Consider the following 19021-nt stretch of genomic DNA (forward strand, 5'->3'; position numbering starts at 1 on the left):
GCATTTTATGAGAAGCTTTCATCAGCCGAGCTGGGTGATGTTTTATTTACAAACACAGTGAGCCAGTCTGTTCCAGCGCTCCGAGGTGTCGCTCCAAGAGTCACATAAAGGATATGCTGTAGGGTCACCAGGAATGTCTTATCTTACACAAAACCCACAACACATCTCCTTGGTGGAATACTGTGTGTTGGAAGGCTATTTTACAGTAATATATTACATTTAATACCATTATGTACCCTGGAAGCATATTAATTTATAGATACCAGCTGGAGATTATTAAATGCTCCTTGCTGGAGTGACATTCATTATTTTGAAAGAAAACCTCTAGTGACCTTCTACGTGCGCAGTCACTTTATGAGAGCTTCCATATTCACACAGGCACTACTACACTAGAGCTTCCCCACTATTAGATATATATCCACGGTTATCATACAAACTAGCAAAGTGAAAAGGAGTTCAAGTCAACACAACAAAAACAATTGTTTATATGAAATGACTGAATCAATAGATTCATAGTTTTCCTAGACCAAGAGAGGATGTTTGTGTATGAAGTGTTCATCATTTGCTATGATTCATAATTTACAGCTATTTTCCGCTTGTTATTTTTACTGAAAGGCAAAGCATAGGAAACTGATACATTTACCATGAAAGCCAAAATGTATTCTATCTGGGAGATAATTTCTGCCAATCTGCATTTATTTCTCACTCTGAATAAAACTGAACAAAGTTTCTGTTCACACTGGCACCTGATGGATCTAACTGACTTGAATCCGTGATGGAGGCTGCAAACAAACATAGTATTGAAAGCTGAAAAAAACCCAAACATATGTTCATCCAGTTCAGCCAATTATCCTGCAATGTTGATCCAGAGGAAGGCAAAAAACTTCATGAGGTAGAAGCCAATTATCCTCGTTTTTAAGGGAAAAAAATCCTACCAGACTCTAAGGCTGATTTCACACGGCCGTGACGGGCTCTGCCGTGGAATTCCGCAGCGGAGCCCGTCACGGCACCCCCCAGAGACCCCAATACTTACCTCCGGATCTGGCGTCCTACGTCCCGCATGCCGCTTCGGCGCGCATGCACAATAGAGTGCGTGACGCGCCGGCCGCGTCATATGACACGCCCACAGCGTCACATGACGCACCTGGCGGTAGGCGGGGAAGCGGTTTCACGCTATCTTCCGCTGTGCTACAGCAGAAGATAGCGTGATGGACGGCTTCCATTGACTGCAATGGAAGCCGTCCGTGCGTACACCTGCGGTAAATAGAGCATGCCGCGGGTGAGAACGGGAGATTTTACGGTGCGGAATTCCGCACCGTAAGCATTGTGCTATTAGGTTCAATAGAACCTAATAGCTGCGGGCAACGCAGCGGATTTCCGCAGCGGAAATCCGTCCGTGGGAAGGAGCCCTAAATCTGACATTCAGAATAATCCCTGGATCAATAACCCCTTTGAAGTAATTCGTGACTATAACTTGTAATATCGTTGCATTCAGGAAAAGGCATCCTGGCCCTTCTTGAACTCTTTTAGGGAGTTCACCAAGTCCTCAGGCCGAGAGTTCAGTGTAAAATGACCATAAGAGCAGCGAGCCTATGGGACGATTATCGTTTAGATTCCTGCGCCAGAGTCTTACTGTGAATGGAAATGTGTGGGTGGAGAACACTCCCCAGTCCACTCCATCTCCATGCCAGCACCGCTTTGAACGATGCCAGCCATGCTCACTCCTGTACTGTTTTCCCAACAGCTTGTCCCATGTAAATGGAGCTTTACAGTAAAGACCCCTGTTTTATGTCTGTATAGAAACCTTCTTTCCCTCTAGATGTAGAGGATGCCCCTTGTTACAGTCACAGTCCTGGGTAAAAATAGGTGATGGAAAAGATCTCTGTACTTTCCCCTGTCATATTTATATATAGTTTTTAGAGCGCCCCCTTGTTACAGTCCTGGGTATAAAGAGATGATGGGAGAGATCTCTGTATTGTCCCCTGATATGGTTATACACTGTTATTAGGTCGCCCCTCAGCCATCATTTTTCTAAACCAAATTACCCCAATTTTGATAACCTCTCTGGGTAGTGTAGTCTGCCCATTCCATTTGTTAACTTATCTCTGACCGCAGTGTGAGCAGAATGTAAATGAATTCTACAATAGAATCATTCCTGTATGTTCCCTTAAAACGTACCTCTAGACATATAGAAAAAAAAGCTGAGTGCCGGAGTGTTTCTTAGTAACGTGATTACATGATTCAGCAGCATGGACAGACCACAGTCTGCACTGTGTGCTGGTCTGATCTACGTGCCTGCTCCACCTCCTAGGCTCCTGTCTTCAGTACAGGAACTAGTTGCCTCAGGCATAACTTGTAGCTCTAACAGTTGACATATTGACACTTTACAATCAATTGCTAAAAAGCTAGTTCCGAGGTGACAACCAGTTGCATCCTCTCTTGTCACTTCTGTAAAATTGGCTGCCACAAAAAAACTGAAAAATGCCAATAGGTCTATAAGCAAAAGAATCCTTGCTTAGAAGAGTTTGGCTACTGATCGGATTTACTAGCATCTAGTCAGCTGCATGTTTTATGTGAAAATGTAAAGATTTTGGAGGTAGAATATGCAAGGACTCAACATGAGCAAATTCTTACAATGCAAGTTTAAGATAAGCCACATTCTGTTAATTGCTTCTTAGCAACATACTACAAAAACGTCACTTTGTCACCTCATACTAACAATGTGGCAATTTGCAATGCATTGCAAAGGAGTAACAGAGAATTGTCATGAAAAGTTATGTTCCATAATAATGGATAGTTACGAAGTAGTGACATTTAATTGAATTAAAAACACTTTTAATTGATATTGTTTGGTCCTTTTAGTTGCATCAGTGTCACAGAGCATCACCGGGTCTGACATCATTGTCAGTAAGTTGTTACATTAAGAGCATTGGCAAAGCATAGGCACATATTCTAAAATATCGTAATATCCAACTTATATGCCAACAACATTGACAGTGATCTACAGAGCACATCATATTCAGTCTCATTAGGTTCCTTCATCAGCAAGTTCAATCTAATGTGTTTATGGATTGACACACCAGGACATAAGATGCCCAAGGTGACAAGAAGTGGGCCTACTAATCTATAAAAGGTTTTAGTGTTTCAGACGGTGTCACATTGAGTATTGTTACTTCATTAGCAGTGAATAATTAAAAGTATAATTATCACTTTTGTTCTCCATAAATCTGTAACAATTCACAGACCTTTGATCGCCCTTTTTGCATTTTCTCCTTATAATATAATTCTCCCAAAGCATTAACATAAAGGTCGAAAAGACTTTGAATATGTGCAATGCAGCTTGGCATTATGTGAAAACACTAGCTGTAGGGAAAAGATAAAAATGAAGTCTAATAATTCAGCCCCCCCACCCCAAAAGAGGAGTAAACGGAGAAAAATAAGCAAAGCGCCGCAGATGATATAGCAGCATTTTATGTACTAATCAATATTGGGTTTGATCTGGCCTGCAGTGCAATGAACCGAAGGCTCATGATCAATCTTTACAGCGCAGAACGTGTTAATTTCCAAGATGTTAAAGTCAAGATTGAACTATTATCTTTTACAGCAGAAAAGCCAGATGACATGAATATTCAGGACAAGCAGGATAAAAAACAATTATAATGATGTGATTTAGTCGGTCTGAACTTTAATCTTTCAAATTCCTCAGCATCCAAGGAACAGACACAGAATCTACATTCTAATTTCAGCTCCTTGTCTGCATCTCTTAGAAGAACATGGAACAGATATGGGAAGATCTCAATCAGTCATAAGGCTTAAGAAAAGTAAAATTGGAGTGAATTTCTGGCGGGCATTAGATCAAGAACGAACAAGGATTTGTGTAGAATAAGGGATTTTTGGGAGAGAGTATGAGGTCTCCATGTGTTATGCATAGGTGTTTTTGAAGGAAAGAACAAAAAAGGGCATTAGGAATGTATATTTTCAATAAGTGGTAATATTAGAGTGGCCTGATCAGTAGAGATCTGGCTGCTATATGCAACGTCCTGGTTTAGTTATCCTATCCGAGCAGTCAGCTTTACTCTATTTGGGAACAATTAGATAGATGTATTAAGTTTGGATTAAAGGGGTTGTCTCGCGAAATCAAGTGGGGTTAAGTACTTCTGTATGGCCATATTAATGCACTTTGTAATATACATCGTGCATTAAATATGAGCCATACAGAAGTTATTCACTTACCTGCTCCGTTGCTAGCGTCCTCGTCGCCATGGTTCCGTCTAATTTCGGGGTCTTCTTGATTTTTTAGACGCGCTTGCGCAGATCCGTCTTCTCCCTTCGGCTCCGCTCGGCAGCATCGGCGTTTTGGCTCCGCCCCCTTGTACGCGTCATCGCGTAGCTCCACCCCATGACGTGTGCCGGTTCCAGCCTCCTGATTGGCTGGAATCGGCACGTGATGGGGCGGAGCTACGCGGTGATGCGTACAAGGGGGCGGAGCCAAAACGCCGATGCTGCCGAGCAGAGCCGAAGGGAGAAGACCGCACAGCGCAAGCGCGTCTAAAAAAGCAAGAAGACCCCGAAATTAGACGGAACCATGGCGACGAGGACGCTAGCAACGGATCAGGTAAGTGAATAACTTCTGTATGGCTCATATTTAATGCACGATGTATATTACAAAGTGCATTAATATGGCCATACAGAAGTGTATAACCCCACTTGATTTCGCGAGACAACCCCTTTAAGACTGTCATATGAAACACCAAAGTCCTTTGGAGTAAAATGTGCCATAATAATTGAGACCCATACCACATCGAACATTATGACTGATCCCAAGACCCCCACCGATCCCCAGAATGAGGTCCCCCTTTCTTCCTCACTACACACTCCACAGTGAGAAGGAGATTGAATGGAGCTGTGCTCCCACGTGCGCTGCAACCCTCGATTGAACTTCATTGAGGCTGACAGAAATAGAGTACAATCGCTCAGCTATTTCCATTATGCTGGATATCCTCCTTTGTTTACTGAGTATATTGGCTCCGGTGACAGCACTCTGTGCACCTGGAGGATACAGACTCCGTTCAAGATACCCTAATGGTCAACTGATTTCAGTGGGAGTGGAGCCAGCTATTACACTTCCGGCTCTGAAAACGGATGATTGTGTCCAGCCTGCTGCACTGACAGCGGGCTGGCCAATCAGCTAATCGGTGGGGATTCCAAGTGGTGGACACCAGACGATCAATAATGGATGCCCTGAGGATAGGTCTTCAATAGTAAAAGTCCTGAAATGCCTCTTAAAAAATGGCTATACAAATTAGACTAAGGTAGTCCAAGCCTGCAAATTTACAGAAGCAGAAAACTATACACTCTTTCAGTTGTTTGCAAAAACCAGTAAAAAAAGAACAACTTAAATAGAACACCACAACTAATATAACAAGTCATAGAATCATAGAATGGTACAGTTGGAAGGAATCTCCAGGGTCATTTGTCCCCCTTGATCAATGCAGGATCCCTAAATTTAAAACACAAAATGCAACTTTTAATGATTACTGCAGTCTCAGAATTATTCAACTGCCTGAACAGAATCCCTCTTAAAGCACACATCTGCAAATCACATGTTGCCTCAAAACACACCTGATGTAACTAATCAAAAGCATCATTAGTTGCATCAGGTGTGCTTGAGATAAAACCTATCAAATACCTGACTGGCTGGAGCTTTGTTGAGCTTGATCCTGTGCCCTTGCCCTCTGATCCACAAGTGCACGAAGACATGACAGAATAAATTACCAGGAGGTCTAGGTGCATTACATCATTGGTGACAGACCCGAGGATGAGGCCAATGTAGTCCTAAGACGCAGACTTTATGTGGTCTCTAGTTCCAGTAGAAAATGAAGTAGATTATTCTCACCATCTTGTGGTATGAGCCAGATTGTTGGGTGTGCCATCCTCCTCAATTACACGCGAGCACTGTGAAGTAGCGGGAACCGTCCTAGCGCAGCAGCATGTCTAAGGAGCAATCTCTTTGCTGTGTGCTCTATTAAAAGACGCTTGTCATGAAGGAGTTGAATAATTCTGATACTGCATGAGCCATTAAAAGTAGCATTTTTGAAGACCCCGCTTGTTGTATTAGTTGTGTTGAGCTCTTTAAATAATTCTTGTTGGATTGTTTTTTGAAAACAGCTGAAAGTTTTACATTTGCAAAGGGGGTTGAATAATTTTGATTGCAACTGCATGAACATCATCATGTAAGCCGGATAAAAATTTACTGCAAGGTAGTAAATTTACATAAAGTCACTGAAGTAGAGCTTTACAGATCTCAGAAACGTATATCCTTTCTAGTATTCGACAAGCATTAAAGACAGTATTAGCATCTATCGTACGTGGGTTTAATTCCAAATATTAGGATTAGGGATGATGGATCTGACATAAAAATGTTCCTCAATATTTTTGACATAAGAAAACGTTACATTAAATGTTAACGCCGTATTTCTGAGTGAGCAATTACACAGAGACAATCCTGGAAGTGTCTGTACGTACAGCTATTATCTGACTATTTTATTAAAGGTTTACTAAAGAACTTCAAATCCTCAACACTTCAGCCACTATTATGTGTAGACACCTTGTAAGAAGTGGATAAAAACCACTGAAGAGATCCATTCCTATTAGACTGTGATATATGACCTCTGATGTATAGCTGCTATGTCATTACTATAAAGCTCATCACACAGGTGTAATTAAAGTTTGTGTGTCCAACGGAGTTCACATGAACAGCACGCAAGCCCATAATAGCCAATGAGGCTACTCAAACCTGCATTTTTCATACGGACACATGATCAATGTGAAAAAACATAACTTGCGCTATTCCGATCTGTTTTGACAGACAATAGCCCATTCAATGTTAATGTTCAGGGCGCTGTGGAAATTAGTAAGCACATAGACAGCATCCATCTGATTACCAATGTTTTCTGCATCCGATTCTTTGGACAGAGCATGAGCTCCCCTGTGTGAAGAAAATCTTAGGCTGCCTTCACACGGTTGTGAAAATTGTGTGACAATTGTGCGTTGCGAGATGCACAAATCTCGCAGGAATATGAACCCAATTCTTTTGAATGGGTTAAGAGACATTAGCGAGGTTTTCCTGCATGGCATCGCAATGCTGTGCAGAAAACAGATCGCGTGTCCTATTTAGCTGCAAGATCTCGCAGCACGGCTCTATTGAAAGCAGTGGAAGAACTCTGCATTCCTCTGCTGCGGCTGTGACAGCCGAAGGGATGCAAGGCTGTTTTCACGGGGCTTTCACATGGATGTTGAGGCCGATATCAGGCCATGATTCACTATTGCCCATGCCAGTGTGAAGGAGCCCTTTGAAGCGGCTCATACGAAAGTTAAAATGTCTTCTATGAGCAGTCACGGCTAAAGATTCTAAATTTCCGATAGTTCTTGGGGACTGTTGATTAGAACTTGGCATAAAACATTAAAGTGCATGTCCAACCTTGAGCATCATTGTTTTTCATCTAAATGCATCTAAAATTCTGTACTCAGTGTCTTAATATATTTCATAGTAGGCAGAGGTCTAAATCTCTTCCATAGACATATAATAGTGTATGCACGGAGCTCCAAAGCTTCTAGCAATGTCAGCCAGCTAGAATATTATCCCTTAGTGTACATTCACATGTAGCTGATATGCTGCGCATTTTGGTGCAGATCTGTAGCAGATTTGACCTCTTCAATTTAAATTGAATGAGCGACATAGGTTGCAGATCTGTACCAAAATCCATGACAAAATCTTTAGCAAATCAGCAGTGGGTGAATGTACCCTAAAGGGTTTTCTTGACAACTCACGTTTCAATTGCAACCAGCCTAGGTGAACAGTTGACTGGCTTAAACCCCCCCCCCCCCCCCAAACAACCACCTGTTCATATGCTTCCCAAACATCCACAGCAAGGACAATTTGCACTGCATACATACAGGCCATTTCCATGAAAAGCTGCCCATGTAATAAACAGGAAGGCCAAATCATCCAGCGCAAGAGACGCTCTTTGCTACTGGTTCACACCGTGGTTTGTAGATGAGAGTCCTGAGTGCGGGATCCACTATAATGTCCAAATGACCCATTACGAAATAGTAAATGAGACATATCCTTTAACTCTATGGCTACTTGAAGGGGGAAAAAACGAGCACCGACTAAAACAAAAATGGAATATGAAATAAGTCAGCAAAACAGGATGGGCCTAAGATAACAGACTTAAAATGTAGAAACTCACTTTGATATACCAGTAGGCTATAATATCTTGCTGCTTGATTACTCTTGCGCTTTCATTTTCAGTGCCAATAGAGTAACCGTATAGTGAAGAATGCTTTCTGTATATTACGTCATTACTCACAAGGGCATATTAGACATTTCTGTCTTTGCACTCAATTGTGTCTGTAGTAAAGACATGAAAATGAGAGCTCCTGGCATTATAATAGTACAGCGTCCTCTTGGGTGTCTATTACAAGAGCAGTCAATTGTAATAACAGAAACTGTTACTAAGAATGCTACTCCCACCTCGTGTGTCCAGGTACGCGGGTAGGTATTATCAGAAAATAGAGTTTAAAAATAACCCAATGCAACATCGTGAAGCCATGGAGCCTGACAAAATACACTTTAAAGAACCATAATTCTCCATGAAATCACTTTCGATGATCCAATAGGATGTGTCTGAGTGCATCTAGGAGCATAGATAAAATTGTGATGAATGGATAACAGGAGAACTATAGAACACGATAAAATGACCTTCACTGCCTCGGAGCAGTCAAGCTATAAGGTTTGTATGCCAGGTAGTCCAACAACAGAAGGAACAATAATCATTAAACATATACATCTTGCAATGCAAAGACTGCATGTACATAAATAATGAAAATGTATGTCTAGATTAATGCTGTGATCAGCTACACCATCTCCCACTTTCCAGAGATTAGCAAAAATGTGATGTCATCACTGCAGCCAGGTTAACAACACCCAGCGGGGAGAATTGGAGCTGGATCTAATAGGCAAGTTTCATTGTTTTATTCAATTTCCCCAACGCTGCTCGGTATTTGTCGGAAACCAGCTTCTTTCACTTGACAACCTGATAATATGTTCACTAATTACATTGTATTTGAAAATGTGAAAGAATTAAATGCAAAATTAAATTCACACATAAAAATATAATACTATTTTTGGGATAAAATCCCCTAACCAGACTGTCACTGTGATGTGTGTCTTTCTATGCAAATTTCTAGTTCATTAGACAACTAGGAAATCTACTGCATCCTATTATAAAAGAGACATATTAGTTCGGTCTGTGGCAGATTAAGTATGCTCTACAATCAAATTGCTAAAAATGAATGGAAATCTGCTGAAGCGCTTGAAGCGTTTCTAAGAAAAGGCTTGTCCAGTTGTAAAACTATTTGTGACCCATTTGGAAGATAGGCCATTAATAGTAGATTCTGCCGATTAGCTGTCCGAGAGGCCGGTGTGCTTGTGCAGGGAGTTCATTGTTCATTTCTGCAGGAAGCAGACAGCTTCGTTCCCACTATAGTGGCTCAACTTTCTTTTGCAAGCCATTCATTGAAATGAATGGCCTGCAATACCAAGCCTGACCACAACAGAGCTGTATGCTTCCTGTAGAAATCAGTGCATGAGCACACCGAGCCGGCAAACAGCTGATCAGCGGGGGTCCCTAGCAAAAAAATTCCCACCAAGCCACTATTTATGGCCTGTCCTAAGGATAGGCCATCAATGGTTTACAATGGATAATCCTTTTAAAACCTCTATAGAACATGTCAGAATATTTATAATTTGTCCAAAGCAATGTTTGTGCATATAAAAAAAGAACATCAAGATGGACGGGGAATGCTCCAAGAATGGAGTCAAAAAATATCGATCTGCTCATCGGAGGCATACTATTCCAATGCCACCTTTTACGGTCACATATAATGAACTCCAGTGAACACTTGGTGGAATCTGCGGACAGCATATTTGTAACTCATATGAGGTCAGATACATCTTTCTTCATTTCAATAAGTCAGCACAGTTGAAAAACGTCATACCCCAAATCATATGGACTATTGCTGGCCACCGCCATAGTGTACTTTACTGTCAGATTCATTAGTGCATTGAGGTAGGTCTAGCAGCAAAAAAACAGGAATATTAACCATAAAGACTGAAACTGCCAGGTTTGGATTTCTTTCTTCATGCTGTCCAGCATACACAATATAGAACTGACCATCTGATTTTTTTCTTTTTTCTGCACAAGGCAGACAATATATATATATGTTTGTGGACACTTTGGAAAACCATAATGAGTGATAATGATTTGAACCATTACCAGCATTTACTGTGAATGGTAAAATGCTGATAATTACAGTCATAATAAACTGCTCAAATACCAACAAGCTCAAAAAAAAAAAAAAAATAAATAAATCACAGACACATCTATTCTTTTCACAAACCGTGGAAAAAAGGTGCTCGGTTTTTAAGGACTGTCCAGGAATTTCTAGATAGTTGGCAACCCTAGCGAGAAACGAGAGTTCTGATGGATATTGTACTGCAGCTAACAACGTCATACACATATGATATATCACAAATGCAGAAAACGCATGGGAAAACACCACGTGGCCCATCAAGTCCCCTTATATTATTTCCTTTTTATTTCTCCCTTAGGATAGCTCTATCTAGATATATTTATATATGCTTATCCCAGGCAGCTTGAATTCATTTAGACAGCTTTCATACAGCCCACTTTTTACAGCGTTTAGCACGGAGTTTCAAAAGCTGCACTAGACACTGTAAAATGCTCCCATCGATTTCAAAGCAGCGTTTCTAACTTGCCGATTTTTGAGTGCCGTCTCATTTTCAGGCGTTTTGGCACTTAACGCACCTCATCACCCATCACAATGATGAGTGCGTTAAAGAATGCTGTTAAACGCTGTACAATGCGCTTGAAAATGCTGCTCAAAATTGTGGTAAAACGCTGCAATTTCAAAAGCGGCATTTTGCCAACGCCTGAATAAGAGCAGCCTCTTTTGTTGATTTTCCCCACCATAGCTGCTGGTAGTTTGTTCCAAGCATCTACTACTCTTTCAGTAAAATAATATTTCCTGACATTGTTTCTGATTCTTCACCCAACTAATCTCAGATTGTGCCCCCTTGTTCTAGTGTTTAGCTTCCTAATAAAAAAACACTTCCCTCCTGAATCTTTATACCTTGAACATATATAAAACCTTTGATTACGTCCCCCCTCTCCCTCCTTTCCTCCAGGCTATACAGATTAAGTTCTTCAAGTCTCTCCTGATAAATTTTAATCTAGAGACCTTCCACCATTTTTGTAGCCAGTCTTTGGACTCATTCTATTTCATCTACAGAAAGACATTGATAAGGTCTCCGGAACTGAACACAGTATTCCAGATGTGGTCTCACCAGAGCTGTATACAGCGGGATCACAATTTCCCTCTTTCTACTGGTTATCCATCCCAAGCTTGGATGCATCCTATTGCTTTGACAGCTGCCTGACTGCACTGAGAACTCATTTTGAGGCTGTCAGAAATCAGAACTCCTAAACCCTTCTCTACTGAAGGCCTGGATAACACAGAACAGCCAATACAGTGCTCAGTCCGAGGATTTCTTCTCCCCAAGTGCATTGTTTTACACTTGAAAACTTTGAGCTGTCGCTTCCATTGCTTTGACCACTTATGCAGTAAGACTCCATTCTCCACAATCAGGACACTACCAGGAGTATCAACCATTTGCACACTTTTGTGTCATCAGCAAACAAGTAAACTCTTACATATTAAACCTTTTCCTACGTTACTTATGAACATATTAGAAAGAATATTATCCAGGACAGACCGTTGTGGTCACCACTTGTAACCCATTCCTGTCCAGAATGCACTCCATTAAAAACACTCCGATATCAATCTTTAACCAACCACAAATTCACTGGACAAAAAAAAAAAAAAAAAGATTAAGTCCAAGTTTAACTTATATGAGCTCTATATGTGGAACTGTATCAAAAAGCTTTACTGAAATCCAGATAGGCAATATCCATAGCACCACATGGTGATAGATCACATGTCCGGTATTCGTGTAATATGTCTCCACTGGAAGTATGGCGTGACCAGGCTGGGCTAGAGGTATCGTGCCCAGGTCAAGCCCACAGCTCTTGATTGGCTGTAGGATGCATACGCCTTTACTGAGCTGGCGAGAGAGAGATAACTTGGTGGAAACAATGGCAAAGCAGGACGCCTGTATCTGGCATCCTGTTGCCATGGTGACCTGTCGGCTCTCCCCGATTTTTCTCATGAAGGTCTGATGACCTCACGAAAGGAGCGTGTGCTTCTTCTGTGAAAGCCTTTACACACTGTGATCTACATAGATTGCGGCATGTAAGGGGTTAACAGCGGGGGTCACTGCACCCTGCAAGCTGATGGAGCGGGAGGTTGGCCATCACTGACAACCAACTGCCCCGCTGCCAGAGTTCGTCAATTTCGGGGCTGATGGCAAAGCAGGACGCCTGCCTTTATCACAGGGAGTCCGATGATGAAAAACAGAGGGAGCTCCCTCCCTCTGTGAAAACCCTTTACACGCCATGATCAACATAGATCACAGCATGTAAGCTGTTAACGGTGTCCCTATGATGCACCGAGCTCTCGGCAGCTCGGTCAAGCTGGGAACGTTACAGCCAATTGGGAGCTGTGGGTGTGACCTCTAGCTCAGCCCGGGCACGCCCACACTTCCAGTGTCGACATATTACACTATTACCCACATATCCTAGGATCACTACCAGTTCACCATGGCTTTTCCTATAATTTTGTCTGCATTATTTGAAAGCATAAGCTAGCAGGTTGGCAATATACATTATTTACTAACCTCAACTAATGGTCTAGGCTTGCGCTCCACAGAAAACCTGAAGTGACAGAGTTCACAGTAGCTTGTGTTGGAGGATGAAAGCCAGTGCTCTAGGCAGCTGCGGTGTATTGTCCCTAGTGTTCCAGTACATTCACATGGGGAGAGAAGGTCCTCTTGGTTACTTCCTTCATGACAAATTCTGCACATTGGGCGATCATTGAAAGTGCTGTAAGATAAACAACATACTTTCATGTTAAATCTGAAATCATAGATAACAGTAATCTAAATCTGCTCTACACAAGCACAGTGGAAGACGCTTGTATTCTGCTTTGGACCATTTCCAAAGACAGTTGAGGGTTTTGCTGCTGGAAGCACGGAAAACACATTTCCCTAAAGATAAACAATTCAGGTTAACAGACTTCGCGAAACTTATAAAATGTTAATTATGATTAAAGGTAGAATGAATTAGTCTTGGGCTGTGTCTTCTCATCGTATATACTCAGTTTAAGATGAACTGGAGAAGTAAGGTGTAAACGCATTGGTGAAATGCCCCATTGAAAAGAATTAGAGAGGTCCAAGTCAGCACTGAACTGGAATTCCACATGAAATAACTCTAGTGTAAGTCAACATCTAGCGAAAACTTGTACACATCCCCTTTTAAGTTCAACTGAATATTTGCTCTGATCATTGGACATGGAACATATGTCATCAACAAGGTCTAATAGGTTATTTTTGATTAAAAAAACCCCTAGTAGCACATGACTAGCCCCAAAATCAATTTCAAATGGGGCAGTCTTCTGCTGGATCTTTAGAGTCCTGTTATATCAGGGATCTATTATTGTGTTAGAGTTAGGTCCCACAACTCTGGCAAGCAAGTCTAACTTTGGACCTACCATCGAAGCCTTGAGACATGCCATTAGAAAAGTGCATGTCCACTTAAACTTCTGTTCACATTCCCATCATATTCACACAAACTTTTCATTAGTTTGTAAGAGAAAATGAGTATCTCCATCAGGTTTTCCTACCTCCCTTTATAAACACTACAGTGTCTTTGTAGAAAGGAAGCCCGACACACATAGTTGCAAATAGGGATGTGGCTTATACAAACTAATACAGCTTTTCTCCACAAGCCTCGTAGCGGGCACTGTATCACTGTGGAGAATATGCACAATTAAATACTACATCCAGTGCACTCCGGCTCCATTTACTGAACGGGTTTTGTTCCTTCGTGAAATAAACCTAAGTAAATTCTAGAAAACAAAGGAGGAGTACTCAAACTCTAATTAACTTGCGTGGTATAACCAAACTCGATGCATAACCTGGCTATTATATGGCAAAAGTGGTGTTTTTTAAACTTTTATTACTTTGAAAAAAAAAAAAAATCAGTAAAAAACTTTATTGTTCTTATTTCTACATTTTTTTTTTAAGTCTCCAGAGGGAACAACAACTTGCGATGCTTTGATCACCCCTGCAGTAGGCTATGATGCCATAGCATTACATCCTACTGCAATCTGACAGGCAGTCTATCAAACCACCCTATGGGGATGGCTTTACAGCAGGGATGTCAAACTCATTTTCACCGAGGGCCATATCAGACTAATGGTGACCTTCAAAAGGGCCGATTGTAAGACCGCCTGCAGACGTCCGGGTCGGATGCTGCTGCGAGAATTCTCGCAGCGGGACCCGACCCGAGCCACTGCAGGGACCAGCGCGACACTCACCTGCTCCCGCGGCTCTGGCTCTGTGATGTGCGGCTGCCAGCCAGCAGACGCATGTGCAAAGCGGAGCCAGAGGCCGGGGAGTGACAATTCTGTGCGTGGCTCGAAATAGAGCATGCCATGATTGCGTTTTCTAACGCAATCCAATAGCAGCTTCCACGGGCGGAAATTCTACCACGGAATTTCCGCCCGTGTGCAGGGGGCCTAAGACTGTACAGTAAGGGCTCATTCACACAAGCGTATTTGCGTACATAATATGCAGTGAATAGAAGCCATTGGTGTCAAGGATTTCATTCACATGATGTATATTTTCACACAGCATGACCTATTTTGTTGCGTACTACGCACCCCAATAGGCCATTGGAGTGAATGGGCCACGCAAACACCTGGTGAATGCGCAGGAAACCGATGTATTCACTGCATATTTGCGCACCATTTCAATGGGCCCATCTGCATTCCTTTTTGCGTACGCAAATATACAGTCATAAGCGATTTTCGATTGCGCAAATACGCAGCGTATTTGTGCGACCGAAATACAATTACACCCATGTGAACGAGCCTTAATAGTGACCTCTATAGTGGCCCCAGTAAAAATAATGACCCCCACAGTGGCCCAATTAGTAATAACCCCCCCAGCAATAAGCCCCCCCCCTCCAGAATAAGCCCCCCCCTCCAGAATAAGCCCCCCTCCTCCAGAATAAGCCCCCCCTCCTCCAGAATAAGCCCCCCCTCCTCCAGAATAAGCCCCCCTCCTCCAGAATAAGCAGCCCCCCCCTCCTCCAGAATAAGCAGCCCCCCCCTCCTCCAGAATAAGCAGCCCCCCCCCTCCTCCAGAATAAGCAGCCCCCCCCCCTCCTCCAGAATAATAAGCCCCCCCTCCTCCAGAATAATAAGCCCCCCCTCCTCCAGAATAATAAGCCCCCCTCCTCCAGAATAATAAGCCCCCCCTCCTCCAGAATAATAAGCCCCCCCTCCTCCAGAATAATAAGCCCCCCCTCCTCCAGAATAATAAGCCCCCCCTTCACCAGAATAATAAGCCCCCCCTTCTCCAGAATAATAAGCCCCCCTTCTCCAGAATAATAAGCCCCCCTTCTCAAGAATAATAAGCCCCCCTTCTCAAGAATAATAAGCCCCCCCCAGGAATAATAGTTCCCCCCAGCCCATATACTTACCTCCTCCTAGCTGTCAGCACCGCTCCCCCCTCTGCTTGCGCTGAGCCCGGATGCTCGCTGATGTCAGTGTGTGTGCCCGGCACGCTTCCTCCCCGAGTCCTCTCCTGCGGAACTGATGAACAGGGGACTCAGGGGAGGAGGATCCCGGCTGCACACTGACATCAGTGTGCGCCAGGATCAGCGGTAACAGCGCGATTACCAGCAGTGAGCTGCGGCACCCCAGCTGGTAATCGCTGCAGTGGTGAGCGGCGTCGGTACGCCGCAGGCCACATAACATGAGGCAGCGGGCCGGATTCTGCCCGCGGGCCTTGTGTGACACATGTGCTTTACAGGCATTCTGCCATGCAAGCCCTGGGGCCTTTCAGAAGGCCTCTGGCTGCCATCACACCCGCACGATCCCTGCAATCTCATCACGGGGGGCCAGCAGCATTTAAAGGGTTAACAGCCCAGATGAGCCGTGTAGCACATCGGGACGGTTGTCGCCGGGTGTCAGCTGTAAGAAATAGCTCACGCCCACGATATATGGAGGGAGATCACCCCACGATCTCCATCATACACATCCTGTAGCCGCAAGATGTAAAAAAAACACTATGGGGCTGTTACTAAGGGGTTAAGGCTGGTAACCATGGATGACTGAAACAAAACGATCATAATGACTAGGATCACCATTTCCCCACACTTTTATAGGACATATTTTTTGGTATCATCTATACAGAATTTACAGCGTTATGAAGTATATTAAAACACAAGACTCTTTTCGTAGAGAAAAAAAAAAAAAAAAAAGAAATACGGTTTCATCTTAGAACGGCCAAATACACCATTTTTAGTTTATGCAACTTGATTTATTTACCTCGGAAAGTCCCATTTCCCTTGTGGTTTTGGATAGCTTTCTACAATATATTTCTTTTTGTCCAGCCACAATAAATCACTGTTAAATCAATGACATTGAGAAGGTTGTTCCACTTGAGACTCAGTATTGATATTAGGTGGGAAATAATACACAAAGCTATATTTTTAGTATGACAGAATTAATATTAAACCTAATATAAAACAGCTTTCTTTACACATGTGTAGCAGGAAAGAATTAAGGGAGCCTTCACTTCCTTTTTTCACTACACTGTGGGATGCCGTCTGGGGGTTCCATCACAGCTGCCGAAAACAGCAATGTGACGGAGCCGCCAAATGGAAAGTAACAGAACCATTCACAGTGATTGGAGAAACGGACACCACTTTGGGATCTGTTTGACAAGGTTTCCATTTGAAGTATAGAATAGCATAGCTGAGCTAATTCCAGGAATAAGGCAATGTACAATCAAATCAGCTTCATTATATTAGCTGATAAAAACCATCACTGGGAAGAAATTGTATAGCACTATTATTGGATGCTAAATATATGACCCCATTTTTGGGAGCTCTATCTGACATCTATTTTAGTGGCACCATCCATAGGGCATTACATTAAGGGCACAAGGTGTGGCAATATTTTTATCCTCTCTTATGTGCATGATATTTCGGGGGGCATTATGTGTAAGGCAGCTCAGTGAAAAGCCATGAGAAAGAGCCCCTGGAGTCCTCAACCACCCTGCCATTTGTGTGAAGGGAATTACTGGGTCATGAGCTCTGAGGAAAAGGGATAGAGCTGAAGCTATAGACAGATAGGAGAAGTTGTACAAGGACCTTCTGTGTATGTTCTAACCTCCGATGGAAACAGTGCCAGTCAGCTACCACGCTGATGAATCATCCCGCATGCATCCTTCCAGGTAGCGCATGATGGAACTGATTTGTGAGAAACATGGGGATATTCCAATGCAATTTGAGTGGAACCCCACAGCAGAGGTTAATCTAAATTGTGCATGGTAAGAATTGAATCAATAACTGTTACCAACCAAGTAAGAGACATTCCCAAAAGCATTATAGGCTGTTACTTCGGTAACTCTGCTAGAGCAGTCACCTTTAGGACAACCAAATGAGCGTTCATCTACTGCTGTTGCATTATGCTATAATGGACTGTTGTAACCTGAATGTGCAGAACCAGTTACAGTAAAGTTTAAAGTTGTTTTATGAAATCTCAGTGTCAGATGTCCATCCTCTATGCCGTATAACGGACGCAGCTTCCTTGACAAAAAGGTATGGCGTGGAGCCCGGGACCCTCAGCTTAGTGAGCAACCCTGCCACATGACATAAGAACTACAACCCCTGCTAGCCTGCTGTATTAACCCACGACGCACCACAGGGAGGGGGTCTTAAAACATGCCTTACATAAAGAATTTTCATGAAAACTCTACACAGGATAGTTGAGGAGTACCTGGGCCTTACCATGCAGTATTTCTCCTGGTGAATGGAATGTTCCATAAAGGGGCCATCTACCTTAATGTCTCTTTGTTAAGGAGAGCTGTCATCGACTCTAAGCACCATAAACCCGATTTGGGTGCTTCTAGTTTAGGTGATGTGGAGTCCGGTCAGCCTCTTTTGATCCTCACCCAGTTGATCCCCCATTGCTGCGGTGTACCCTGGCCAGGTTAGCATGTGTACAGCAGCTTTACTCTTTTCAGAAGAAGGATGAATGGGGATGCGCATGCACAGCCTTCTGAAAAAAAGTCAAGCTGGCGTGCATGCGCTGTCTTCACCAGGGAGCACAGCAGAAACACGGGAGCGGGTGAGGAAGAAGAGAGGCTCTTCAGACTGCACATCACCTAAACTATACCTAGTTTATTGTGCTTATGGCGGATAACAGGTTCCCTATAATAGCCCATGATCCGCTTCTCATCGGGGAACTCTGAAATGTTTGGGCCCCCACAAGTCAACTGTAATTTGTGGGGGAACCTGGCCTGGCAGCAAATGTTCAATGCCTTTGCAATGCCATCACAAGCAAAACGATGAACTTTACAGTACATGGATGTGTTAGGTCTCCAGAGTGAGAAACTATATGTAGCTGCTCTCTTCTCTAGCCAAGACTGGAGCTACATGGCAATTTTAGATGAAATGGGTGCAACAACCAAAACGGTTATGTAGTGCAACAACTTCGCACTTCCACTTAACTCAATGTAGTTGCAGTGCAAGTTTCCGCAGCATCGCAGAAGCAAAAAACCCAATCAGGCTTGTAACCATGACAGTTGTAGCATCATGCACTGCAACTCTATCAAGTCCAATGGCAGTGCGGTAGCCAATATCACCATATATGCCTGTCCTAATAGAGGATCCTGAATGAGAGACCCATCTCTGTTTAATCAGAAAGAGATCTTCTAAACCAGACAACTCTATTCTGGCTCTTT

The 19021-nt window shown here is 43.0% G+C and overlaps 1 protein-coding gene across 3 annotated transcripts in view; it reads right to left on the minus strand.

Moving 5' to 3' along the window:
* Positions 1–19021, minus strand: part of MARCHF3 (membrane associated ring-CH-type finger 3) — a 213702-nt gene that overhangs the window by 62626 nt on the left and 132055 nt on the right. For all 3 annotated transcript variants that reach the window (XM_066603139.1, XM_066603137.1, XM_066603138.1), the window contains one exon: positions 12881–13085. In XM_066603139.1, the coding sequence (XP_066459236.1) occupies positions 12881–13085 (205 nt within the window). The remainder of the gene's footprint in view (positions 1–12880; positions 13086–19021) is intronic.

This window comes from Eleutherodactylus coqui, chromosome 5 (assembly GCF_035609145.1).
Source record: "Eleutherodactylus coqui strain aEleCoq1 chromosome 5, aEleCoq1.hap1, whole genome shotgun sequence".
Lineage (NCBI taxonomy): Eukaryota > Metazoa > Chordata > Amphibia > Anura > Eleutherodactylidae > Eleutherodactylus > Eleutherodactylus coqui.